Source organism: Cibotium barometz, chromosome 7 (genome assembly GCF_041138505.1).
Source record: "Cibotium barometz isolate CiBa-2024 chromosome 7, ASM4113850v1, whole genome shotgun sequence".
In the NCBI taxonomy this organism is placed as follows: domain Eukaryota; kingdom Viridiplantae; phylum Streptophyta; class Polypodiopsida; order Cyatheales; family Cibotiaceae; genus Cibotium; species Cibotium barometz.
Genome location: NC_141052.1, coordinates 63,025,299 through 63,053,239, shown reverse-complemented (window position 1 = coordinate 63,053,239; position 27,941 = coordinate 63,025,299). Strand labels below are relative to the sequence as shown.

The 27,941-nt window shown below is 39.6% G+C and overlaps 1 protein-coding gene across 2 annotated transcripts; it reads left to right on the top strand.

Moving 5' to 3' along the window:
* Positions 1-12,740: 12,740 nt before the first annotated feature.
* On the top strand, positions 12,741-15,124 carry LOC147637302 (uncharacterized). Of its 2 annotated transcripts, none has more exons than XM_086800942.1 (3): positions 12,741-12,958; positions 13,037-14,515; positions 14,783-15,124. In XM_086800942.1, the coding sequence occupies exons 1-2, from the start codon at positions 12,853-12,855 to the stop codon at positions 13,621-13,623; spliced, it is 693 nt and encodes a 230-aa protein (XP_086657068.1). In that variant the 5' UTR covers positions 12,741-12,852; the 3' UTR covers positions 13,624-14,515; positions 14,783-15,124. The 2 variants fall into 2 exon arrangements, with proteins under 2 accessions (XP_086657068.1, XP_086657067.1); XM_086800941.1 differs by having other exon boundaries at positions 13,037-14,529.
* Positions 15,125-27,941: the final 12,817 nt, after the last annotated feature.

The following is a 27,941-nucleotide window of genomic DNA, read 5'->3' as shown; positions in this document are numbered from 1 at the left end:
AAGGCACTATCATAAGGGAGGATCAATCTTTTGGTATGCCAATTGCAACAAGAGGTGAGGCATCCTATCCAATGGAAGAGTTCATGGACCAAAACATGCATGCATCCTCCACTTCATCACTACGAGGGGTTCTAGACCTCTCTCTGATTTGACACTAAGCTTGTACATGTTTGCAAGAATATTCTTGGCACAAAGCTCTATAGCAATTTGATGAACCAAATGGTTGTTTAAATTAAGGACATACCATCCCCCATTGAGGTCAGCTACCAAGGTGACCATGCCCATACATGAGTCTCATGGAGATATGTGCTTTCACCTATGTTTGAATGTAAGCATTATGCAGGAGTGATACATCCAAATCCTAAAAGGAAAGAACATTTGGAACCAATATATCAAGGGCCAAAATAAAGTGGTGAAAGGGAAAGTCCAATTAGCACCATCTGCACCACCCTTTATGAGCCAAGATAGAGTGGTGAAAGATGAAGTCCAAGCCTAGGTTATGCACCATTTGCACCACCCTTGATGGGCCCAAAAATGAGGATGGATAAAGGCAAAGTAAAGAATGGAGAGGTAAGCTTTGAACCAATAGCTCCAATTGAATTAGCATTGTATCATATGTTTATGAAAAGGGTCTTACCAATAGTAAGTATGTAACACTTCGTAGGTATAGTATACAAAACTATATGCTTGCATGGATGTCCATATCCCCCCAAGCAAGTGTTGCATGTCTATCAAAAAGAGGACATATAGTTAGAATTGAAATAAGGGGTGATTGGGGGAATAAGTATGTGATTGTTAGTGAGGATGCTCTATGGTCATACACTTGTGATGGTGAGCCAATATTTCATTTGGGAGTGTATGCTCTACCTTAGAAATAGAAATCAATGTCAAAGAGGACTACAGCTAGGCTAGGGGAAACTATGTACAATGTCTCAACCCCTAGACACATGGAAGGTATCTCACCCACCTTTCAGAAACATAACATAAAAAGTATCTTGGGGATGAGATATTATCGATTGCTTCATTGAGGCACACACAAATATTGGAATCAAACATAACATCGTCACTAAAATCCTTAATTTTAAGCAGAAAGGTAGTGAGACAGTGCATCAATGCATGAATAGGCTTAAATAGTACACATAGTTAGATTCCAATCTCTGAGAAGTTGAAGTAAGAAAGATTAGTTTCATGTCTTCTAGAAGGGTTAAAAGATCCCTAACTCTTCATGACTCTCTTTGCTCAAAAGCACACTAAATTTGATGTGTGTTGCTTCAAAGCTTAGTGATTAGATGACAAATGTGATCACCTTCACTCACATGAGAAACAAAGGCATACTACTTCAAGCACTACAAGAAGGCATAACAAGGATGTGATTTCACAAAGTATTGCAAAGAAAATAGTACAATTTCTAAGGCAAGATAATCAACTAGGCATGCAATATTGCCCTTACTAACCAACACCACCGTTATTAATAGATAACCCACAAGGACCTCTCAAATGGTGTGAGCCTTGCAAAAGATGGGCAATCATAGCACAAATGAGTGCTATAGTAGATAGCACTAATTGCAGGAAATAAGAGGAGCTCCATTATCAAACCTTAGCCCTTTTATGGCTCCACTAAATGCTAGACCAAGTTAGAGAGCGAGACTTGGGTTGAAGGCTCAACTAGCACCACCATAAACCACCCCTCTCTACTATGTGGATATAGATGAAAGTGGAACTTCTATGGAAATGGTGCCATTAGGACCTTATTGTACGAGGATGATCTAACCTCATTACTACTTCAAGCACTGCAAGAAGGCATAACAAGGATGTGATTTCACAAAGTATTGCAGAGAAAATAGTACAATTTCTAAGGCAAGATAATCAACTAGGCATGCAATATTGCCCTTACTAACCAACACCACCGTTATTAATAGATAACCCACAAGGACCTCTCAAATGGTGTGACCCTTGCAAAAGATGGGCAATCATAGCACAAATGAGTGCTATAGTAGATAGCACTAATTGCAGGAAATAGGAGGAGCTCCATTATCAAACCTTAGCCCTTTAATGGCTCCACTAAATGCTAGAGCAAGTGAGAGAGCGAGACCTGGGTTGAAGGCTCAACTAGCACCACCATAAACCACCCCTCTCTACTCTATGGATATAGATGACAGTGGAACTTCTATGGAAATGGTGCCATTAGGACCTTATTGTATGAGGATGATCTAACCTCATTACTGTGATAGAATTTCGTGGTGCTCATGCTAGATCATTATGTGGAGGAGAGAGACTCACAATATACAAGAAAATATCTTGCATATTAAGTTGCTCAAAATACAACTAAGCTTCATGCTTCATACAAATGCCTTTGGCATGTGCCTTTAAATAGACTTGATAGTGGCCTAGGGTTAGGTGGCTCCCTTAGGACCATTCACACCCACACACCTTCTACACCCTTGTTCACTAAGGCTCCAAGGCCTATATCTTAATACCCCCCCTCAATACCAGCCATGAAAATGTGCTTGGAATGGGTGGTATTGGACATATGGAAAAAAAATACCTTTATAACATTAGGCTTACAAGAATGTTCATGGTGGTGTGGTTATCTAGGACTCACAACTATGTTTTTAGAGCCTTAGAGGCTAATACAATGATGCCATCTAAGTCTTTATTTGATGTCGATGAAGATGTACACCTTAATAATGGTGCACCCCACTCTTTGTGCTTGCTTGATCTCTTGTAGTTGACATGCTTTGGATGTCATTGCTTCCACATGCTTTCCATTTGACCATTCTCACACAATGATCAAAACAAGGCTACCACCCATGCTTAATAAGTGGTTTGCACATAGATGTTCCTTCAACATGCTTGATGCTTATCTGCATATTATACCTCCTCATGGGCAATGAGGGCCTTCTTTAGAGTAATGGTTATGAGGTAGATTTATATGGGGAAGGGAAAGGGAGGGTCTTACCACTTGCCTTATAGATTGGTCAAGGGTATTGTCTACTCCTTGATTACAACAAAAGCTTTTGTGCATGTTGGTTACATGATACCCATTAGGGTTTGAAGGTACTTAAGAAACTGAGCTTAATGATGAAAAATGAGAAAAATTCAACCTCTTTGGCTTATGGGATGAAGACAATGGTTTATGGTTGCACCATTTCTCCTTGGAAGCTTGCCAAGGTAAGCATAGAAGCGGGTTGACGATGAAGACTTATAATGCGACACTTATGGTGTGTGCTCGGCCTCCAATATTGATGAAGAAGAGCCTCCTTAGTGTTAAATACCTCCTCCTTTAATGGTTATGACCACTATTAGTGTTAAGCAACACTATTAGTGCTTATAAGCACACTTTGAGAAGCTTTGTGTACTTGAAGTTGTTGATGAAGCTTGATGAGAATGAGGCTGAGTGATGAATACCTCATGGTGTATGCCCACAACATCAGAGAATCTAGAGCAAAACACTTTCAAGAAGCACTTAAGAGATTTGAAGCTAATAAGAGGAGATTAGTGAAAGAAAACCTTAGATTTTGAAGCTTTAATGGTGAGCTTCAATGGCTACCAAAAGAGTAGCCTGGTCTTTTGATTGTAGCACACGCATGGAGCAGCCATTGGGGCTGAGATTAGAATTGTAGATGCTTGAGGCTATGGGATTCAAAAGCCCTAAAGCCCACGCAGCCTATTATGCGCTACCGCAGATGTCGAATTCATGTACGACATCGACGGCAGCCAGGTACTGCGCCGGCCTGCACAAGTGGCAATGTCTTGGAGAGAGGGCGATTCAGCTAGTGACCTATAAGAAAATGTCCGCCCACATGTCCTCTTCACTTTCTTAGTTGAAGATTTTGCCTCCACGAGCTGCCAGAGCTCCTCCATTGGCAGGAGGTTCAGCTCCACACAAGAAAAAGTGAAAAATTTGACCTATTCTACACCACAAAAAGGCCTAATCAACCAAAGCTCTAGATACCATGATAGAATTTCGTGGTGCTCATGCTAGATCATTATGTGGAGGAGAGAGACTCACAATATACAAGAAAATATCTTGCTTGTTAAGTTGCTCAAAATACAACTAAGCTTCATGCTTCATATAAATGCCTTTGGTATGTGCCTTTAAATAGACTTGCTAGTGGCCTAGGGTTAGGTGGCTCCCTTAGGACCATTCACACCCACACACCTTCTACACCCTTGTTCACTAAGGCTCCAAGGCCTATATCTTAATAATTACAACATGCAATCAATGAATGAGTGATTTTGATGTAGGTAATGCCAAGTGGTGCAAATACAAGCTCAAGCCTTGTATTTTATTGCCTAATGTGCTTTTAGATCCCTTGGAGGATATCTAAGGAGAACTACAAGCACAAGGTTGGCTTCACCACTAGACCATGTTTTGAATGTGGTGGTATACTAGGCTAAGCTTTGATGAAGGCAAAGGGGAGTAGCTTGGCACAAGTGGCTCATAGGTTTGGCCTCATGTACTTAGATATTGTGCTTAGGGATGTGGTATTGAGCATCTTGCCAAAGATTTCCCAAACAAGTGTATTGAACTTGCACCTACCCCTGGGTTTGATAGGTGTTGTACCATCTCCCCCACATCTTTTGAAATGGAAACTTAGAATGAAATGGCATCCTTGAGAGTCATCACACGAGCCTAAGCAAGAAGGGAAAAGGAAAAGGTTGAGGCAAAAAGTGAAAAACCATCACCAATTAAAAAAAAGATAAGACATAGGAAACAACAAAAATAGGACAAAATGCCCAGCCCTAGTTATTTTGATTCTAATTGGAATGTGGAATGGGTTGAGGATGCACCTATGAGAGGAAATTTAGGTGAAGAAGTGAAACATGGAGCTATGATTCTAGACCAAGTTGAAGTGCAATCAAGTTAGAAGAAGGAGACAAACTCCAGTAGCTTGGTACTTGTGGATAAGGTGAATGAGACCTTAGATAGCATCCTTAGAGCATATAAGAAATGTATTAAGGTGGACAATGCTATCCTACCAAAGCTAAAAGAATATCAAGACTCCATCCAAGAAAAGGTCAACTTGGTGAAGAACCAAGCACTCATTAAGGACACACAAAACCTTGCAAACCTTGCTAGAAAGGCCACCACCCTACATAGCAAGAAGGATTCTAATACATGAATCTACCTTGTAGTCTATACCCAAAGTCTCTAGAATACCCTAGGCATATTTTTAGGAGCATAATGATCCCTTTTTCTTCATAAACTTTGGTTTTTAAAAAAGCCTCTTGTAAATGTAATTCTGTAACCTTTTAAAAACCTTACATATCCAACATTATTGAGGATGCGGTGGACCTAATATCCGATGGATTAAACCTCAACTGACCAAAATGAAGATGAACTTTTAGAGTTTCTCGTGTGACTAGTAGTTTAAAAACCTGTACCACTCTCTTGGTGCCTGTTTCAAGCCATAAAGGCTCTTCTTTAACTTGCACACCAACTTTTCCTTGCTCTTCTTAATAAAATCTTTTGTTTGCTGCATATAGATATCTTCATGAAGGTCACCATGCAAGAACACTATTTTAACATCCATTTGGACAAGTTCCATGTCCTCTCCTGGCAACCAACCCAAGAACACATCGTAGGGTAGTCATCTTGACAATAGGAGAAAAGATCTCATCAAAGTCAATACCCTGCTATTGCTTAAAGAATTTAGCACCCAACGAGTCTTGCCTTGTACTTTGTTTTGCTATCATTCGGCATAACCTTCATCTTGTAGACCCATTTACATGGTAATTCTTGTGCTTATCCTTCACCAAATCCTGCATCTCATTCTTAAGTAGCGAGTCCATTTTTGATTTCATAGCTCTCTCCCACTTCTTCATGTCATCCATTTGCATGGCCTCTTCAGCAGGAGGGCTCTCCACAATTCATCAACATGACATAATCAAGAGATGGAACATAATGATCAGGAGGATGTGAAGCACATGTAGACCTCCTTAACACACGTTGAGCCTCAATTGCTTGTTGTTCCACTCCATCACCTTGCACTTCAGGAGCTGCATCAACAATAGGTGCTAGTTGTCTTACTATTTGTCTATCTTCTTGGAACACAACTCTCGTGACCTCCATTATAGGTATAGGCTTCTTATGCATCTTGTCTTCATTGAAATACACATCATTGTTGCGGATAATTTTTCTAGCCTCAGTATCCCATAGACGATATCCCATCCCACCAAAATCACCATATCCAACATATATGCATTTCCAAGACTTTGGTGCCAACTTGTCCCTAAACTCCTTAGGTACATGGCAAAATGCCTCACAACCAAAGACCCTAAGATGCTTGTAAGAAGGTAGTTTTCCTGACCAAAGCTCTTTTGGAACCTTCTGATCTATAGCCCTATTAGGAGATTTGTTGATAAGATGAACAATTGTAGCAATTTCTTCTACCCAGAGTCCATTAGGCAACCCAACATTTGACAACATACTTTGTACTTTCTCTTGAATTGTATGGTTCATCCTCTCAGCAACATTATTTTGTGGAGGGTTATATGGAGCAGTCAACTCTCTCTGTATGCCTTTAGAATCACAAAAATCTTGAAAGACTTTAGAGATATACTTCCCACCATTGTCTATGCGCAAACACTTGATCTTTTTGCCACAATGGTTCTCCACTAGTGTTACAAACTTGTGAAACACTGAAAAGACATCATCTTTTCACCTGAGAGGATATACTCACACCTTATGTGAATAATCATAAAAGTAACAAAATATGAAGCTCCACCCAATGACAATGTAAGCATAGGCCCACACACATCACTATGAATAAGTGCTAATGGCTCATTTTTTTGAGTTCTTCCCCTTTTATGTGGTAACTGTGTTTGTTTACCATAAAGACAATGTTCACAAAGTGAAAAAACAATTCGACAAAGAAACACTTGGCTGCTCGGTTGTACAAAATACATTATGCTCGACATTGGACACATGTAACATATATGGAGTGCCACACTTTGGCCCACAAACTACAACAAGAGAACCCTTGGTGATTTTCCAAGAACTATCACCAAACACACTAGTACAGCCTACATCATCCAACTATCCTACACTCACCAAACTCTTAGTAATTTTCGGTACATGCTTCACATTCTTGAGAAGAAATGAAGAGCCATTTTGAAACTTCAACTGCACATCACTAATGCCCAAGATCTCACAAGCATGATCATTTTCAAGTCGAAAAAGGCCCTTGCGAGATGCATCATATGAAGCAAACCACTCTCGATGAGGAGTCACATGGAAGGATGCACTTGAATCAATGACCTAATCTTTCTCATCCTCACCATCTGATGCAACCAACTATGCAGTATTCACATTTGACATTAACAGCACATCAAAATCTTCATTCTCATCACAATCTTCATCCTCAATGCATATAGCAATGATCTCTTCAATCTTCTCTATGGCTTTGGAATTTTCTGAACTCTTCTCATCTTTATTCTTTCCCTTATCACGTTTCCACTTGTAATAGTCTTTCTTCATGTGGCCTTTCTTTTTGTAGTATTAATACCCAATGTCCTTCTTGCTACTGCGACCACTTGATTTGCTACGAGACTAGTTTCTCTTTGTAGACTTCGCCTTTGCATGGGATCTCCCCCTCACCATGAGGGCACTGGAACCCTTGGCTTGCTCCATGTTCTTTCTATTTACTTCCTCTATTAGCAAACTGCCTTCAACATTTGCACTAGTAAGACCATCAGCAAGGGCAAAATTACTAAGAGCTATATGAAAAGTGTCCAGCTATATGAAAAGTGTCCAACTTTCTAGTAATGTGACCAACAATAACATGGCTTTCATAGAATCATTAAATGTAATGCCCTGTGTTGACAGCTAACTAAAAATAGTGTTGAACTCATTAAGATGATTGGACATGGACGTCCCTTCCTTCATCTTCAAATCAACCAATTGTTTCAGCCAATAAACCTGAGAAGCTACACTCTACTTCTCATATATAGGTCACATAATTTCTGCCATAAATCATAACTAGTGGTCTTGTCTTGTCTTTGACATTGAAGTAAACAGCTCCTATCTCAATAAAACCTCACCTCAACCCTCACAAAAGGCTGCATTCCATCCTTGTAACAAAGATACATTCCACAGTTTCATACATAGGGCAAACCACAAGCCAGGTAAGCATACGTCTAGCAATGCCCAAATATGTGTAACAAGTGCACTAGCAGGCACTGTAGCAATGCATAAATGCATAAAACACTGTGTCTTCCAAGATTTAATGTGCCAATGACTCAAATTTTAGCCACAAATCTTATTCTAGCCAACAAAATAGCAACTTCAAAAATTTGCAACCTGCAATGATGACTTGTAAAACCTGCAACTTATGCTTCTGTGACCTGCAACCTATAGATATAAACCAATATAGTTGGTTCTTGCCACTTCAACACCTGTCTTTCATGCAGAAAGATCAAATCTACAGATTGTGCAGAAAATCGACCTGCTATTATAGAAAATGGCGAAAATGCCTGTGCAACACCTACAGTGTCAAAATGGGGCTTGAAATGACCTCAGATGCAATTTTGGAGGAGACTAAGGACTTTCCCTATGCCCGAAGTGTATGTCAACCTCAATGTGCTCGTTGAAGGGTGTCTTGTTCTGAAAACGTGACCCTGTGTACTAGTGGTAATGCACAAGATGTAAACTCCTTGTCACAATGAGTGACTAGGGTTTGAGAGAGTCCTTATTAGTTAGACTACAAAGAATGGTGTCTAGTTGCCCACTTACTTAGGGCTAGCATAATGGGCTTTACCACCCCAACAATTAGTTAGACTACAAAGAATGGTGTCCAGCCGCCCACTTACTTAGGGATATCACAATGGGCTTTACCACCCCAACAGTAGGTTCCCAAGGGAAATAGCACAACAAGGGGGTTATGGAGTTCTTAGCCTCCATAGTCCCAATGAAGTGTTAATTCAAGTTTAAGTCATCTTTTTGATGTAAGCTTATGAGAAACTTGATTAATACAAAGCCTTTTGAGGGGGGGGAAGCCTCATAAATGCAACCCTCACTGTGGTGTCTTATGCAAGTTTCTCTTCACATTATAATTGCTATGCATGTGTGAGAGGAGCGAGTGGCTATCCACTGTTAGCATCCTTTATGTGTTTGATTCATGTGTGATAATCAGCTAATGCTTTTCTTTTCTTACAAAGATTGTGGATCTTGCAATTGGCAAGAGTAAGTGGATTGCTATGGCTCAACCATGTGCAATGATCAAAGTCACTTTTCTTGAAGCCTTGAGATAGCATGAATGAATGGAATTTATGGTACCATTCCCTTGGTGCCTGCTTAAGACCATAAAGGCTCTTCTTGAGCTTACACACCAAATGCTCTTTGCCTGTCAACAAAACCTTCAAGTTGCTACATATAAATGTCTTCATGAAGATCTCCATGTAAAAACGTTGTTTTTACATCCATCTGGACAAGCTCCATGTCCTCTTTGGCAACCAATGCAAGAACACATCTAAGGGTGGTCATTTTCACAAGTGGTGAAAAAATCTCATCAAAATCCATTAAGTTCTATACACTTGTATACTAGCTATGGAGTGCTACTACACTACTCTAGTCTAATACTAGCTTCTATACACACAGGCACTCTAATTGCTCAGCCAAAACACTCAAAACTGTGCAGTTCAGCTAGATTGTTAGCCGTTTTCTAGCAATTTGGATGTCCAAAACTAGTCCAATTGAGATGAAATTTCAACCCTAGGCTAATTAAAGCATGCCCAACAATAAGACTTTTTGATTATATTTCTAGTAGTTTAATCCATCGGCGGACCTGTACAAAATGATGGATTAAACTAGTACATGTCAACATTATTGAGTAGGTTTTTAAACTACTAGTCTTATGAGAGAGAGACGGTTTGCATGAGAGAAAAAAAATTCCCCTATCCGACCTTCCTCCATTTCTCCTTCTGTGCTAAATCTCTTGCTTGCTGGAGCTACTACTGCTGCTATCATCTGACGTTGCTCTTGAACTACTATTGCTTTGCTCTGCTGCCTGACGTCGCTGGACTTGTTGTTGCTGTTGTGGGAGCTATGGTGGACAGAGCTGCGAGAGCTACTACTACAGAGCTGCAGGAGGACAGAGCTGCGAGAGCTACTACTATAGATGCTGCTGCTGCTGTGAGAGCTGCTAGATAGAGCTACAGGAGCTGCTACTATGCAAACGCTACTGGTGGACACAGTTGATGCTGCTATCGGAACTTGACATTGTGGCCAGAGCCATTGCCTAAGCTTGATCCTGCTCTCCTGCGGGCGGCCAGAGCTATTGCCTCCAAACTGCTGGTGGCTAACCTGGCTACACCTCTATGACCACCACCATCATGAGTTGCTGTGCTGACTTGGTTGCGCCTCTGTGACCACCACCATCATGAGTTGCTGTGTTGACTTGGTTGCGCCTCTGTGACCACCACCATCATGAGCTGTTGGCTGACCTGGTTTGCTGACCTGGTTGCGCCTCTGCTAGTTTGGCTATGCCTCTACGACAACCACCACCATCATGAGCTACTACTGAGACCTGACTGCGCCTCTATGACCACCACAACTGGCTTTTGGCAGCAACAATATAAGGTAAGAGAGAGAGAGAGAGAGAGAAAGAGAGAGGTGTGTGTGTGAGAGAGAGAGAGAAAGAGAGAGGTGTGTGTGTGTGAGAGAGAGAGATGTGTGTGTGTGTGAGTTTTCCTATGTGTGTGACATGATGACCTGCTGTCAAAGGGGGCACAACATGATGAGCTGCTCGAGAGGGTGAAACATCATGAGGTACTGCTGCTCCAGAGGGTGCAAAACATCATGAGGTACTGCTGCTCGACAAGGTGCAGGACCACCATTTCATGAACATGGTGAGCTCCTGCTACTCAGGAGGGTGCAACATCATCAGCTATTGTAACGGGGGCACAAAATCATGAGCTGCTGCTGCTGATGGGGGTACAACATCATGAGCTAGTGCTGACGGGGGTGCAATACCATGAGGTGCTACTGATGTGGCCGCAATAGTGTGAGCCACTGCTGATGATGACGAGGGCACAACACCATGAGCTGTTGCTAATGGGGGTGCAACACCATGATGAGTAGTGATGCCGGCACAACACCATGAGTTGTTGTTCGCTAACGTGGGTGCAACATCATGAGCTATTGTTGACGAGGGTACAACACCATGAGCTCTTGCTGACGAGGGTGCAACTACTGACGAGGCTGCAACATCATGAGTTGGTGCTGCTCCAGAGGGTGCAAGACCATCAACTGCTGTTGCTCGCTAGGGTGGTGCACGACCACCAGGTTGTTGTGAGCATGATGAGCTACTACTGCTCGAGAGGGTGCAAGATCGTCAGCTATTGCTGCTTGGCCTCATGCGAGAGAGAGAGAGAGAGAGAGAGAGAGTACGTTCAACATCATGAGCAGCTCCTCAGGATGGTGTGCCAGCACCACAGCTTTCAACACATGACCTGTTATGCTCATGACATAGAGCACTTGCAATGTCATCACCTACTCCGAAGGGTGCACCAACGCTTGAGCTTTGAATGAACATCATGACCTACTGCTGCTCGGGAGGGTGCGCCAGTGTGCATGCGCACGAGAGAGAGAGAGAGAGAGAGGGAGAGAGAGAATATATACATCATGACCTACTGCTGCTCTCGGGAGGGTGCGCCAGCATGCATGTGCACGAGAGAGAGAGAGAGAGAGAGAGAGAGAGAGAGAGAGAGAGAGAGAGAGAGAGAGAGAGAGAATATATATACACATGTATGGAAATATGTATGTATGTGCAAATATATATGTGTGTGCATATATATATATATATATATATATATATGAGTATGTATACATATATGCAAATATATATATGTGAGTAGGTATATAGGTATGCAAATCTATATATGTGTGCAAATATATGTATGAATATATATATATATATGTGTGTGTGTGTGTGTGTGTGTAAATATATGTATGAATATATATATATGTGTGTGTGTGTGTGTGTGTGTGTGTATGTATGCATGCATGCATTTATGTATGTATGTATGTGCATAGATATGCGTACATCTCTCTCTCTCTCTCTCACACACACACACACACATATATGTGTGTGTGTATGAGAGAGAGAGAGAGAAAGAGAGATATATGCGTGTATGAGAGAGAGAGACATAGATAGAGATAGAGAGATATACACATATACACGAATGCATGTGTGTGTGTGTACGCATGCATGAATGCATTTATGTATGTATGTATGTACCTATGCATATACACACACGCACACATATATGCATACATCTATCTCTCTCTCTCTCAAACACACACACACACATATATACGTGTGTATGTGAGAGAGAGAGAGAGATGTACGGATATATATCTGTGTGTGTGTGTATGCATGCATGCACACATTTATGTATGTAGTATGTACGTATGTATATGTGTATGCATGTTGTATGTATGTACCTATGCATACACACACACACACATATATGCGTACATCTATCTCTCTCTCTCTCGAAAACACACACACATATGTGTGTGAGAGAGAGATGAATGGATATATGTGTGTATGTGTACGTGTGCATGCATATGTACATACATACATGCATAAATGTATGCATGCAGGCATATGTACATACTACATACATAAATGCATGCATGCATGCGTACACACGCACATAAATGCATACATCTCTCTCTGTCCCTTTCCTCTCTCTCTCTCACACACATATATATATTCTCGCTCGCTCGCTCGCTCGCTCGCTCTGCGTGTACCGCGATCCGAGCTTTCTCAGTGCTGTGCGCAACGTAGGATTCAAGTTTCAGGTTCGTAAACCTCGGCTATCTTAGCTAGGGTTTGACAGAGCATGGCGACGCTTTGCTTTGCACACCGAACGAAGCAAGAGGATCGTGCTCCTCCTGATCTGGGAAATCTCACAGTGGAAGGCATCAAACGTCTGAAAAAAAAGCAGCGTACGTATTTTCCTGCTGCTTTTTCTTTCACTGGATGTGTTGTCCTTGCAGGTTATTCGATGCTTCTGGTTTTTGCAGTTCAGGAATTACTCACAAGGTTTGGTCTGCCAAAGTCTGGGAATGTGCGGGATCTTCAAGACCAAGTACTGCATCTGAAGACAAACGGCGGAGAGGCTGACAATGGAGATGCTGTCCCAAAGGAAGGAAAGGAGGAGACTGTACCTGCTACTGCTGTTTCGGGGATAACTTCTGCCTCTGGAAACATCAAGAGGAAGAAGTGGAGAGTCACGGATCCAGCAAAGATTGCTCCACAGTTCTTCCACAAAGATTTGTTTGCTGCCAACTTTCCATTAGTCGAGGTGGTTGATGTTCCTGTGGGAAGCCGCTTTCCAGTTCCAGACAAGTTTGAAGGGAATGTACTGGATGAAAAGGAAACAGCTCAGGCTAGGTGGAAATGGTTTAATAGATTCCTCGAGGCAGAACATGCATATTGCAACGCAGAATCTGAGCGGCAAGCATTTCCTGTGCATTTTGCATTTTTGGATGGTGTGTTGAAGTTCACAAAACCCTCCAGCAAAGATGTGGAAATTCACAATCAACGCTGTGTTGGTTTGAAGCGGAAGTGGTCTTTTGAGGAACTGATGGCAGGGAGCAAGAAAAGATAGGTGGATGATGAGGAGAATTTAGGATGCTACATCAATCCAGACACGGAGGATGTACAGGAACCATTCGGGTCCAATCGGTCGGATGGTGATAGTCAGGGACTGTCCCTCGTACCAGAGGAAGCTGCTGAGCTGTTGGGTGACTTGCAACAGGATGCTGATGTCGCGACAGGCTTTGCAGATGGAGTTCTTCATGTTTATGACAATAGACCGCAGGAGAAGGCTGCCTCCAAGTCTAATATCTTCTTCAATCCAGACAGAGTTGTATGTGTGTTGGAACGCAAGTTTGTTGAAGACAAACTTAAGTGGAATGGTCGGTTTCAAGGTGGGTTCTATGCAGTTAAGCATGCTATGGTGAACTTATCAAGGGGGCATGGTAGACCTGTGTATGTCCTGGTTATGACATCATCCACGTGGTCCTACGGGATACTTGTTCCAGAAGGGTATGTGCAGATTAGAGATGGGAGGATTGATCTGATTTCTATGGCTGAGTTTGAAAGGCATCAGGAAATCACAGGCATGAACAAAACCGACGTGGAAGAACTACAGCTGAAATTCAAGAAGGGCACTGCATTTTATAGAAAGAATTATCGTGACAATCCACATGCAAGTTATGCTGATGGTCCTATGCTTGTTGGCACCTACTACTTGAGCTCCCAATGGTTTTCTCTGCCCAGAGTTGAATATGGTTATGGGCAAGTTGAAGGGGTACGCAGACTGTTCGATGGCTCGATGAGACTCATTCTTGGTGATTGTGTGTTCGATTTGAAGGACGAAGACTACAAGCAACGGTGGCAGCTGAGGGAGAAAATGCTTAAGGAAGAGACTTATGTCTGGTATGGGTCAGAGCAAGAGGTGTGCAGTTGGTGATTGGCACATATGACATGTTCAACAGGTTGGATCTGAAATGTATGCATCTACCTATGTGTATTTGCTGTACATGTGTTATGCATTTGTTTGTTTGCATGTACGCTTTTATTGCCTGATAGTACTTGATAGAGTATTTGTATTTCTTGATTTGTTGATACTGCATCTATTTTTCTTTATTTCTTGATAAGCATGCTGTTTGTGTGGCTGTGTGTGTGTGTGTGTGTGTGAGAGAGAGAGAGAGAGAGAGAGAGAGGGCTTTCTACATTGTTTTTTTTTTTCCTGTTGTTTTTAGGAATGTTTTTCTTCCAATTGTCCGTGTAAATGCATCCTGAAGGAAGTGGGTGGAAGGCAGCTGTTTGCGATGCCCGCTCTCTTTACTGGAGCATCTCAGTACATAGTTGGTGGTTAAGCCTCGCTCTTTTGAACTGTCCGCCTTTGACAGTTTGTTGATCCACAGTTGGCTGTGAAGCCTCGCTCTTTTGAACTCTCCGCCTTTGACATAGTTTGTTGATCTCACAACCTTATTCTCCTTTTGCTCGTGTAATTCAGGATGGATGGTTGTCGAGTGTGTCCTCCCAGGTTGTCAATTTTGTTTTTTTGATAATAAATGCTCTATTGTTGTTTTGCCCCTTTATCTTTTCGTATGTACACACGTATGTGTGGGCACATGCATATTTGTGGGTATGCACACATATGTAGGTTTTGCAAGTGGTCCACACATGTAATGGTTTGAATATGTAATGGGCGATGTATGATGTTTGCCTAACTTCCTTTGGCACACTATGGGACATCTCATGTAAATTAGCTATAATTCAAAACGATGGTTTTGGGGGATTCGTTGGTCGTGAAGAAGTAAATGGGTTGGGCGTTAATGGAGGAAAAGATGGTGACCTGCTGTCCAGAGAAGCACATTCAGCAGATAACCTACTACCAAGACAAAATCGTAGAGGAGATGAACAGCCGTTCCACATAAACACAAGCAAAGACTTACAAGAAATGCAATGCAAGAGCTTTACAAACACGCTGATGATGCAGCACTAGCTGCGCAAAGAGTTCTGCAGCCTCTTTGGAAAGGCAACATACTGAGAAACAAAGTAGTTCTGCAGATTATGGATCCTCATCAAAGGCTATTGCTTACATGTAGCTAGGTTTGGAGAGGGGTTGGTTAACCTTTGGGAGGAAAAAAACACAGGAAAGTGCAAGCGCAAGAAGACCTAATGGATCAAAGGGGGGTTCTTAACGGGAAAGGTCGTGGGTCTAGGGGTGCAAAACACTTAAGATAGTTTGGCCCACCATGGTCCACCATCCATTTACACTTAAGAACATCTACCATGGCCTCCTTATTGTCTTAGAGTGGTATCTGCCACACCCAATTGTTCCTATTTTTACTTTGAATCATAAGATTGTTAATGTCCCTAATTTTGCAAAGAGAAACTACCACCTTGGCCTTGAATTGGAATGGAAGGCATGGTCTTAATTGTTCTCCCTTGGGAAAGAAGAAGGGTCAAGATCCATTTTCTACTCTTGTAGCTAAGCATGGAAATAAAATCTATAAAAAGTGGATATTCTGAATTATAGTGATGAAGTTTTTTGAAGTGCTTATATACTTCACTAGGACCCATCAAATAGACACTAGTTGAATCTTCATTAGCCATAATTAGCTTCATAGACCAAAGATCTTCCATAATTCTATGAATCTTTTAGGCATAATCACAACTTTAGGAAGTCTTTCGACATCTTTTGGGCCTTTTGATAATGACGTTCGTTTAGCAATGGACCAATAGGAAGAGAGAAGTGTGCACATTTGGTCTCCTCCAAAAGTAGGAGGCAACTAGGCTAGCTGTCTTGAAGTTAGAAGGTAACTTCTCAAAAGTTGGGAGCTTCACTATTTTCAATCCCATCAATCTTGTGGGTTAAAAAAATCCTAGAAAGAAAATTTTAAAGGCCCCTTTTCCCCTCTCAAAACCCAACCCAAACCATACTATATCAAAAAACTTTATTTTTTCCCTCAAATTTCTCTCTCTAAGCTTCCTTCTTCCCTCCAACATCATCCTCTTCACCCCAAACTTCAAATATCCATAGCTCATTCTCTCTCTCTCTCTCTCTCTCTCTCTCTCTCTCATGCTCTCTTTCTTCTCTCTACAATGCTTAGATCTCATATCTACCTCCCTCTCTCTACTGTGCTCAGGTCTACTCACACCCACATCTACCTCTCTCTATCCACCACCCTCAAATTTTTATTGTGCAAACTTCCCCTTCTCTCTCTCTCTCTCTCTCTCTCTCTCTCCCAAACCAATTCAGGGTTTTAAACCACGGAGGTAGTGCATCTTTGTCAAGGAGAAGTGAGGTTGTTGCTCTACTTCTACCCATTACAAGGGATAAACATAGTGCTCGGGTTGAAAAGCAATACATCCATCCACATCAATCCATATTATCCGCACATCAATCCACATTCATTTCATAAGCATTCTCATTCTCATCTAATCACATATTTTTCTAACTCATCACTTATTTCCTCATTTATCCTCATCAGATCTTATCTACTTGCATCTACCCATATATCTCATCACTTCATCTCTTATCGTTCATTCACATCCTAATTCACATCCCTTATCATTCATTCACATCCTGATTCTCATACTAACTCATTCATTCACATCCTATATCATTCATTCACATCTCGATTCACATGCTAACACATTCATTCGCATCCTATATCACATCACTTCTATCCACATCATATCTCATTCATACACATCTCATCCAATCGTTCACATGCTAACACATTCATTCACATCCTATATCACATCACTTCTATCCACATCATATCTCATTCATACACATCTCATCTCATTCATCCACAAGCCTAGTGCCATTGAACTACATTATGTTCAACACTGAGATGTGGTAGAGTACCATTGGAAGGGGTGTCTATACTAGGTTTCAAGGAAATAGGGTGTGATGGAATGGTGGCCCTAGTGCAACATGTATACTTTGCATCAGAAATTTCCTTACACCCATATCGTCATGTTTCTTATTTCCCCTTGCAACTGTATGATTTCAATATAGTATGCTAGTGTACATGGTCTGTGAGCTCTTATTTCTAACATTATTTGACAATTTCCTTCTTTCCATATACCTCCCGTCCAATGTCATTGAGAAGCAACCCATAAGGAGTCCTATACGAACGTTTTATGCCATGCACTCACACATTGGGGTTGGTGTATTCTTTGACAGTGCCACTTCTAACCTTAATAGTTGAAAGATTTTCTTCTACACCCATGATTATGTAGTCCCAACATAGGCCAATGGGTTTGGTAAGCTTGAAGAAGTTCCCACTCCTTCCCTATCTAGCTTGGTGAGACTAACTATTGTTGCTCTTAAAGCAAAGATGACTAATTATATATGTTCTTCTTTGAAGTACAAAAAAACCTCAAGATTGGTTGGTCTTAGCTTGTCTTAGCTGGGTCTTAGCTGGGCATGCCTTGTGCATGTATTTGCCCACATGTTTTGGGACTTTGATTACACAAAAACACCAACAATGTACATGTGCTGCTATCACGGTGCACGAGTGCGAATTTATATGAGCATGGGGGTGTTCATCAGCATTGTCATGCTTGCATCCCTGGCTGCCATGCTATGACTTTGTACTAATTCCCATCTGCTTCCATGATTGATAGAGAGAGAGAAAGTATGTGTGCATGAGCATGTGTGTGGATCTATGACCAAGAGAAACAAAGTTTGTGTGTGTCGCAACAACGGAGTCATAAGCATACAAGTGTGTGTTGCTGTATTTGTCTCCCCTTGCCGTCGTCGAGCTGGCATCTATGTCATCATTGGCATCCTCGTGGGCACTGGTGAGAGGGCGAGAATGTGGATGTGTGCATTTATGTGTGGGTGTGCACCAAGAAGAGTGTGTGTGTATGGGTGTGTATGTGTGTGTGTGGTAGTGGGGAATAAGAGTGAGAGAGAGTGTGTGTGTAGGAAGAGAGAACGAGAGAGAGAGTGTAAGTGCATGGGAATGAGAGAGAACGTGGGTGCATGCATGGGAAGTGAGTGTGTGAGTGGGAGAATGAGACAATGGATATATATGTGTGAATGCGTGTGCATGTGTAGGTGAGAGAGTGGCTGCATGAGTGTATGGATGCGAGAGTGAGAGCAAGAGAAAGAGAGAGTGTGTGTGTGTGTGAGAGAGAGAGAGAGAGAGAGAGAGAGAGAGAGAGAGAGAGCTATTGCAGAAAGGGGGGGGGGGGGCAAAGGGGCACTCTTGGTGAAATGAACTCTAGGAAGAGGGGGTGACATGGCTTGCATGGAGTTGAGGGGGGTTCACCCCAATCAGTAGGGGGCATGAGGGTGGTTGACCTGGGTTGTGTGCTACAGAGGGAGGGCCCGAGTCATGTACTCTAGTAGAAAGGAGAGGGGGTACACAAAGCGTATGGGTCAAGAGGGCACAGAATATCATGAAACAAAAAATGGAGGGGGGACCCGATAGGGTGCCATGTGGCCCTTGCCACCCCTTGGAACTTATCGAAAAAGTTTTTTTTAAAAGAAAAAATTGGGGCCCTATGGGTGGGGTCCCACCCTACCAAAGGGCAGCCCATTGAGTACTTATTGCACCTTGGAATTGCACCGCACTTGGCATACATCTCCACTAGAGCACCACCCGTCACAATGTCGTTTTTGTAGTAACAACCCTAGGCCTAAAATCTCATCATGGATTTGGTAGCCCTTGTCCACATTTCCAATGGTAGCATAGACTTTCAAGATGTAAGTGTAGGCGATTGCAGTTGGTTGTCCTCATGCCACATTAGTGTAGAGAAAGTTAGTGCTTGCTATGCTCTCTTGGTATGTGGCATTTAAACCATATACCAAGTGAGCATGGAAAGTTGAGAGATTATCTGCAAAGAAGGGCCATGCCCTACTAATGTGTCCCCGTGATTCACAATCTAAAGGAATCCTCAATGTGCCATCCTCATCGTACCATCATATGAATGTTTTTGGGCATGCCAACTCATGAGATTTTCCATGCTCTCTTTTTTGAACATGGTGCAAATGAGTGGGATGATGGCAAGTGTCGCAAAAACCTTGATGGTACCAAATCTTCAACGAGATCCTATATCTACTTGCTCCACATTGAGGGCACACTATAGATGCTACATGTCCACCATGGTACAAAATACAATTGTTTGGGCATGCATGAAGGACATTGGAATCCATGCCTAATGTGGATAGCAATCTCCTTGCAACTCCACAATAAGATGGTAACACGTTTTTCATAGGTAGCATGCGATATATATACTTTAAAAGGTAATTTGCACCAAGATTAACTCATACATAGTACCTAAACAAATCATCCATTGAGCTGTCACTCCATTCGAATGTTGCTTGAAGGTTAAGGACAGAGAGGTATGCCCTCAAGCTCACATTGGCATTGAAAAGAGTCTCCATTATGTCAATCATATCATCATCAATGAATGTCTTCATGTGATGTGAGCAGCCCTTATCCATGTTTGCATCAATATTTTGGGTGGATGTAGCATGTATGTGAGGTTGGTCATAAATTATTGTAGCTCTCCAAAACCTTCCACTCAAAAGAAAAGAAAGGCGGGGTACAAATCTATAACCATCACCCTCCATCTCATCACTAGCCATGTCTTGCATGGAGAAATCAAATTGACTATGCTTCTTTATGTGTGCCCATGTTGTGTGGTGGTCTCTCCTTATTGCATGCTTGCATTGATTACAAGGACATGGAATCTATTCCCTACAGTAGGCCTCATTCGGAGTTTCATCCATCTATTACACATAAAGAAAAGAGATTAGAACTTAATGTAACATTTATGGCTATGCATGGGTATTGTACATATCAATAGGTAATGAATGTGTATATGTATGTTTTTCCTATTGGTATGTATGTATGTTCACATGTTTATGTATAGAGAATGTGTATAGATATGTATATGTATGTATGTGTATGTGTATATATATATGCTTGCATGCATGCATGAAAATGTATAGGTAATGTGTCTAGGTTGTATATTGTACATTTGAATTTATAGGTGTGTATATAGATTAGTTGTATATTGTACATTTGTATTTATAGGTGTGTATATAGATAAGTTGTATATGGTGTATATCCCATGTATAGTGTGTATATATATAAATGTCTATGTGTATGTATGTATTTGTATTGTTTGTATATGTATAAGTATGTATATGAATGTAAGTATAGACATATATTCCTATGTATAGGGAATGTTTTATATGTGCATGGATATGTATAGGTAAAGTGCATAGGTATATATATGTATGTATGTATAGACATGCATATATGTTTGTGTATGGGTATGTATGGGCATGCATGCATGTGTATTGTATAAGTATGTATATGTATGTGTATGTGTATATGTATTTATATGTATGTATGCGTATTGTATAAGTATTTATAAGTACGTGTATGTGTATATGTATCTATATGTATGTATGTGTATTGCATATATGGGTATTGATATATGGGTATTGATATATGTATGTATGTGTATTGCATATATGGGCATTGATATAGGTAAAATTTTGCACTTAAATGTAAGGTGTGGCTTAAAATTTATTGGTCTTTTACAAATCTTAGTCAATAATTTCACTTTCTAACCTCGGTTTTTCTCCCAGCACTAGTTCCCACCACTATATTTCCCACTTCGCCAATTCAGACAATATCATGAGCTTTTGCGTATATGTGTATCTGTCTGTATATGCTTGCATGCATGCATGTGAATGTAAAGGTCATATATTGTATATGTGTATGTATAGATATGTGTTTGTATAGATAAGGTATATAGGGTGTATACCTATGTATAGATATGTATATATATGTATGTGAATGGGTATATATGTATGTATATGTATGGATATCTGTGTATGTATGTATTGACATATACTCGTATGTATAGGGAACCTGTAGATGCACATGCATATGTATATGTAATGTGTCTAGGTATGTATATGTATGTATCGCATGCATGAATGGACGTATGTAATTATGTATAGGCATGCATATATGTATTTGTATGACTATGTGGGTATGCATATAAGTATGGATATGGGTATGTTTAAGCATGCATGTATATATGTGAATGGGTATGTATGTTTGTACATTTTTGGGTATGTATGTATATAGGTATGGGTATGGGTATGTGTAGGCATGCATGTATGTATATTGTATATGTATATGTATGTGTATGTGTATATGTATTTATATGTATGTATGTGTATTGTGTATGAGTATGTATAAGTATGTGTACATGTATATGTATTTTTTTTATATATGTATGTATATGGACATGGGCAATAGGTATGTATATGGATATGAGCACTTAGATGTAAGGGACTTAAAATCATTCATATTTTACAAATGTTAGCTAGTAATTTTGTTCTCTAAATTTGATTTTCTTGGACACTAGGGGCACTCTTTAGAATTTCTAGACGTTTACCCTCTATAATTCCAGCTTTACCAATTATAACAACATCATGAGCTTCTCCAAATACAAGTGAGGTGGAGCATACCTAGCTAGATGCAATATAGGGCAATGGGCTATATGTTAATTATTTAATATATATATTATACACTATATAATATGTAATGTATTATAAATATTGTATAATATAAATAATTTGTATTATGAACTATTTAGAATAAATTATATTATATTCATCTCATCGTTTGGGTGCCCAGCCACTTAGAACAATCACCCATTTTCATATCATTCGGGTGCCCTTTTTAAGGCGCTAAAATGAGAATAGTAGGAGCAACCAACCAGTGTGACGGAAGCCACTTGCATAATAGTGTATAACTAAAGTGATAACGTAGGTGGCAATCAACTAATAAGTAAATAGTTGATCCCACCGCCATACGACTGTCAAACACTATACAAACTCTCTCTTACGTCAGGCGAGTTTTGCGAAGTAAGTAGCGTCAACACCCTGAGTGCGCCTCCCACAATCGCCTAGCTTAAACCATGAGGCCATCTCTGCCCTCTCTGTAGTTCAGTGTAATTCCATCGTGCTACCATCTCTTTCCTTGCAATTGAGCATAATAGTATCAATCTCCATCTTCACACACACACACACACACCCCAAACTTTTTGTCACCAACAAGGAAGTTTTCGGTCTACAAGCAAGCCATTTTCTCTTTCAAGTTTCAATCATCGTCAACGTTATCTTCCTTTTTCGGTAGGTCACCTACTATTTTCCTACTGTAGTAAAGATAAGCCACATTAAAAGTAGTATATATCTATGAATATGCGCGCTCTCTCTCTCTCTCTCTCTCTCTCTCTCACACACACACACACACACACAAACACATACACTCTCTCTTTTAATTACATAGACATATACTAGGTAAAAATTAAGGATTAATAACATACACAATCTCTTTCTCCTAATTAGATATATGACAGAAAGCCAAAATGAGTGTTAATGTAATTTACAAGTCTATATTGAAAATTAAGCTAACTTGTACAAATTAAGTTGTGTGCACTACAACACTTCAAGTGAAGCTCTCTCTCTCTCTCTCTCTCACACACACACACACACAAAAACATGTGATCTCTCTCTCCCAGATAATGAAACTGTCTCCATATTTCTCTTACACACACAATCTCTGTCTCTATATATATCTCTATCGGTCTCTCTTTCGATCTCTTTCTCTCCTCTCCACCACACATACACACTCTCTCTCTATGTCTCTACACATACATACTTCTCTCTATGTCTCTCTTGCATACATACACACACTCTCTATCTCTCTTACACAGTCTCTCTCTCTCTCTCTCTCACACACACACACACCCAAGCTCAACATGTGGTTCGTTTGGGTGACTTCTCACGTACATTTATCACTAGCATGTGGTAGTAGGATATGAGGATCTTTGCCAGTGATACTACAGTTGGACTTCACCGACTAGTCTACCTATCGAGATTAATGGTTACACACTGACCATTGCACTTCGTTTATTTTTGTAAGATTCCTTCCCAGCCTTCGAGGTATACAGGAGTAAGAATCTCCCTTTTTGATCTTATAATTATTCCCTCTCAAAAATAAAAGAAAGATTCTGTTTAAAAAAAGGAAGACCCTTTCCCTAGAATACTTCTCAGGAGTCACGCTGTTTTAAGGATTCAGAACAATGAGTTCAGAAGTGAAAATCGGTGTTTTGGATACCAAGGTTTTGGTTTTCATTCGAGAACGGCCCAAAAGAAGTTCTTTATCTCTTGGGGAGTATAAGAACTTATCCCCCAGATATTGTGAGCCTTATATCTGAATTCAATGAAAGTAGATGACTTAGCCTACAAGCTTCTTTTACCTCCTCATCTCAAAGTTCTTAATGTATTTCATAGAAATATGTGCCAAATCCAAATCATGGAAAGACGGTAAAACTTCAGTGGCAAGATACCGTTGGCTTCTAAGTTACGCTAGCTCCTTCCTTTATATAAGTCGTAACTTTTACTTGTCGCTCACAGTAATCTTACTCCCATCGATCTCCTTTCTTTCTTAATCTCCTTCATGGCTTGGCAACAAGAATTAGTTTTATCCATAATGATTCCTCACCTTCAAGGCGCAAGTGAGTCTGTGAAGAAGGATTTTATAGAACAGTATGAGCGCTTACTTTTCCCTCACTTGGGAACTTCTGTAGCGCAGACCAAATGGCGGACCTATCAAGACATAACTAGGGTAACACCCTGGGGTCAACAACATTTTCGTAATAATGTCCGCTTGGCCATGGTTATTGAAGCTTTGGGTTTGGGTCCCCGATACTACTGCGTCATGAGATCACGGCATCTTGGGTTTTCTGAGCGGGTCTTCTTACTGGCGTGTTTTCTTCCTCATGAGAAGATATGCCTTTACCCCGTTTTTGGCTTGCCTCTCAGAGGTCCTTTTGTTAGATCACCTCATACCACGGAGATAGGTGCAGCAATAACCAACAGAATTATTCCCATAGATAATGTAAGATTCCTCCCCAGCCTCTCATAATGTCCAGCATCTTCCCCTATAATCAATCCCTCTTCAGAAATATAAAAGACCTTGTTTCTAACTGTTTTAATCTAGAGAGAGAAAATATTCTAGAGAGAGAATATTCAGATTTTTAATATTTTTGGATAGAAACTTATCTCATCTTATTAAAATAAGTTCCCCTGAAACAGAAATTCAAAAAGAACTTTCCAATGTGCAATTGGAATTAATTGGAAATGTGTATAAAGGACCTTAGTCTAAGGGTCTAGATTTTCAGAAATTTTTAGATTATGGTCCAATTAAGGTTCCTATGGGCCAATAGCATCAATCCATGTGTAGGGAGGAGATAAATCCAATTTGTAAAAGAAGATACCCAAAAATGAGTAAATGCTCACATAAGATGAAGAGTTGAAAATGTACAAGGTTTATTAGTAAAAAATTATGAGCAATATTAAAAGTATGACATATGTAAGGAAGGGGAGTTCTTTAAAGGAGGCGCATATTTCACATAAGATGAAGAGTTGAAAATGTACAAGGTTTATTAGTAAAAAATTATGAGCAATATTAAAAGTATGACATATGTAAGGAAGGGGAGTTCTTTAAAGGAGGTGCATAATTCACATAAGATGAAGAGTTGAAAATGTACAAGGTTTATTAGTAAAAAAACTATGAGCAATATTAAAATGATTCCATTATGACACATATGTAAGGAAGGGGAGTTCTTTAAAGGAGGTGCATAATTCACATGCTTGAATGAGTTTTAAACTCATAAAAATTAAGATATTTCATCTCTCCTCTCTCCTAATTCAAGTCTAGTTCCAAAAAGTTAGTTTAACTTACCTAAAAATGGTCAAAAATTGACCAAACTGATTTGGAAAATTCTAGAATCAGTTTGTTTGGTTAGGAGCTCAATTTTTCCTATAAATAGAAGCCTCCCCCTTGTTGAAAAATATATAGTGTTTATGCATCGTTACTCTACTCCACCTAAGCCAAGAACTGTGAATTCATTTAATAATTCACTAGTTTTTGGAGCTTCCCTCTTTCTTCAATCCCCATTAGTGGCTCCATCAACATACTTAACCAATTGATTGGTTGGGGGCCTCTACCGTGAACAAAGAATCAAGCAATTTGTAAGGTAATTAGTGAATATTGCTCTTTTCTATAATTTCTCAATGTTTCTCTCTTCTCAACCCCTCTCAAGCTTGAGAAGCTTAATTGGTATGGTTTTTTTTAAAATGCTATTGAAGTTAATTGGTGAATAGTAGTGAAGAGTCACATAATTTAATAAATGCTATTGAAGTTAATTTCCATTTATGTTTAAATTCTAATGGTTTTTATGTAATTTCTCTCTCTCACTCAAGAAATGGTCATACTCATGACCCATTCTCAATCCAAATGAAGCTTTTCATAAAGCTTTTCCTTAATCCAAGATTAAGCTATGCTTGAGGCCAAATTAATGGTTTTTTTTCTATGCTTTTAGTTTATGCATATTGATGATTCAATCCATTATGGATTGATGATCCAATTAGAGACCATTCTAATTATTTCCTTAATGATAAGCTTTATCCCTTAGAAAAATTGAGATTTATCAGTCATAGCAGCGGAGCTATGGTAAAATTTTTATAAAAATTACGCATAAAATAATTTCATTCAAAGCATAAAAAGAGGACTTCCTACCATATTCTAGGAATTATCATCCTAGACTAATTGAAAGAATTTCATTATAATCATGGAGAAATTGAATTTTTATATTATGCATAAAGAATAAGTTTTTATATCAAAAGTGTTACTTTTATCATTTTTATTTACTTGCATAGAATTATGCATAATGGATCAATTTTTATATCAAAAGTGTTACTTTTATCATTTCTATTTACTTGCATAGAATTATGCATAATGGATAAATTTTTATATCAAAAGTGTTACTTTTATCATTTTTATTTACATGCATAGAAGTATGCATAATGGATAAATTTTTATATCAAAAGTGTTACTTTTATCATTTTTATTTACATGCATAGAAGTATGCATAATGGATAAATTTTTATATCAAAAGTGTTACTTTTATCATTTTTATTTTCATGCATAGAAGTATGCATAATGGATAAATTTTTATATCAAAAGTGTTACTTTTAGCATAATTGAATTTCATGCATAGAGGTATGCATAAGAGATGAATATTTTATTATAAAAGTGTTACTTTTACAATAATTGAAATTCATGCATAGAGGTATGCATAATAGATGAATATTTTATTATAAAAGTGTTACTTTTACAATAATTAAAATTCATGCATAGAGGTATGCATAAGAGATGAATATTTTATTATAAAAGTGTTACTTTTAGCATAATTGAATTTCATGCATAGAGGTATGCATAAGAGATGATTATTTTATTATAAAAGTGTTACTTTTAGCATAATTGAATTTCATGCATAGAAGTATGCATAAAAGATATGGGAAGTGATAAGATATGATAAGATGCGTTAAGATGTGATAAGATGTGTATGGGATGAGATAAGAAGTGTATGAGATGAGATAAGATGTATATGGGTTGTGATAGGGTGAGAATGGATGTGATATAAAAGATTAGATATGAAGGCATATGGGGTTATATGAATGGGAATGTGGAAATGGATGTATGTATGTGGATGTGTGGATGTGGAGATGGGAGTGTGGATGTATGCATGTGAAAATGGATGTATGCATGAAGATGTATATGCATAGATGTGAATGTGGATGTAGACGTGGTTGTATAGAAGTGAATGTGGAATGTGGATATGGATGTATGTATGTATGTGGATGTAGATGTGGATGTATAGATGTGAATGGGAATATAAATGTGGATATAGATGTGAATGTGAATGTAGATGTGGATGTATGTGAATGTGGATGTAGATGTTGTTGTATAGATGTGAATGTGGAACGTGGATGTGGATGTATGTATGTATGTGGATGTAGATGTGTATGTATAGATGTGAATGGGAATGTGGATGTGGATATATGTGAACGTGGATGTAGATGTGGATGTATAGATGTGAATGTGGAATGTGGATGTGGATGTATGTATGTATATGGATGTAGATGTGGATGTATAGATGTGAATGTGGAATGTGGATGTGGATATATGTATGTATGTGGATGTAGATGTGGATGTATAGATGTGAATGGGAATGTGGATGTGGATGTATGTATGTATGTGGATATGGATGTATGAATGAGGACGTGATAGTGGATGTATGCATGTGGATATGGATGTATGAACGAGGACCTGATAGTGGATGTATGCATGTGGATGTGGATGTATGAATGAGGACGTGATAGTGGATGTATGCATGTGGATGTGGATGTATGGATGTGGATATGGATGTGTATGTATGAATGTGGATATGGGATGTGGATGTATAAATGTGGATGTGAAAATAGAGGTAAGCATGTAGATGTGGATG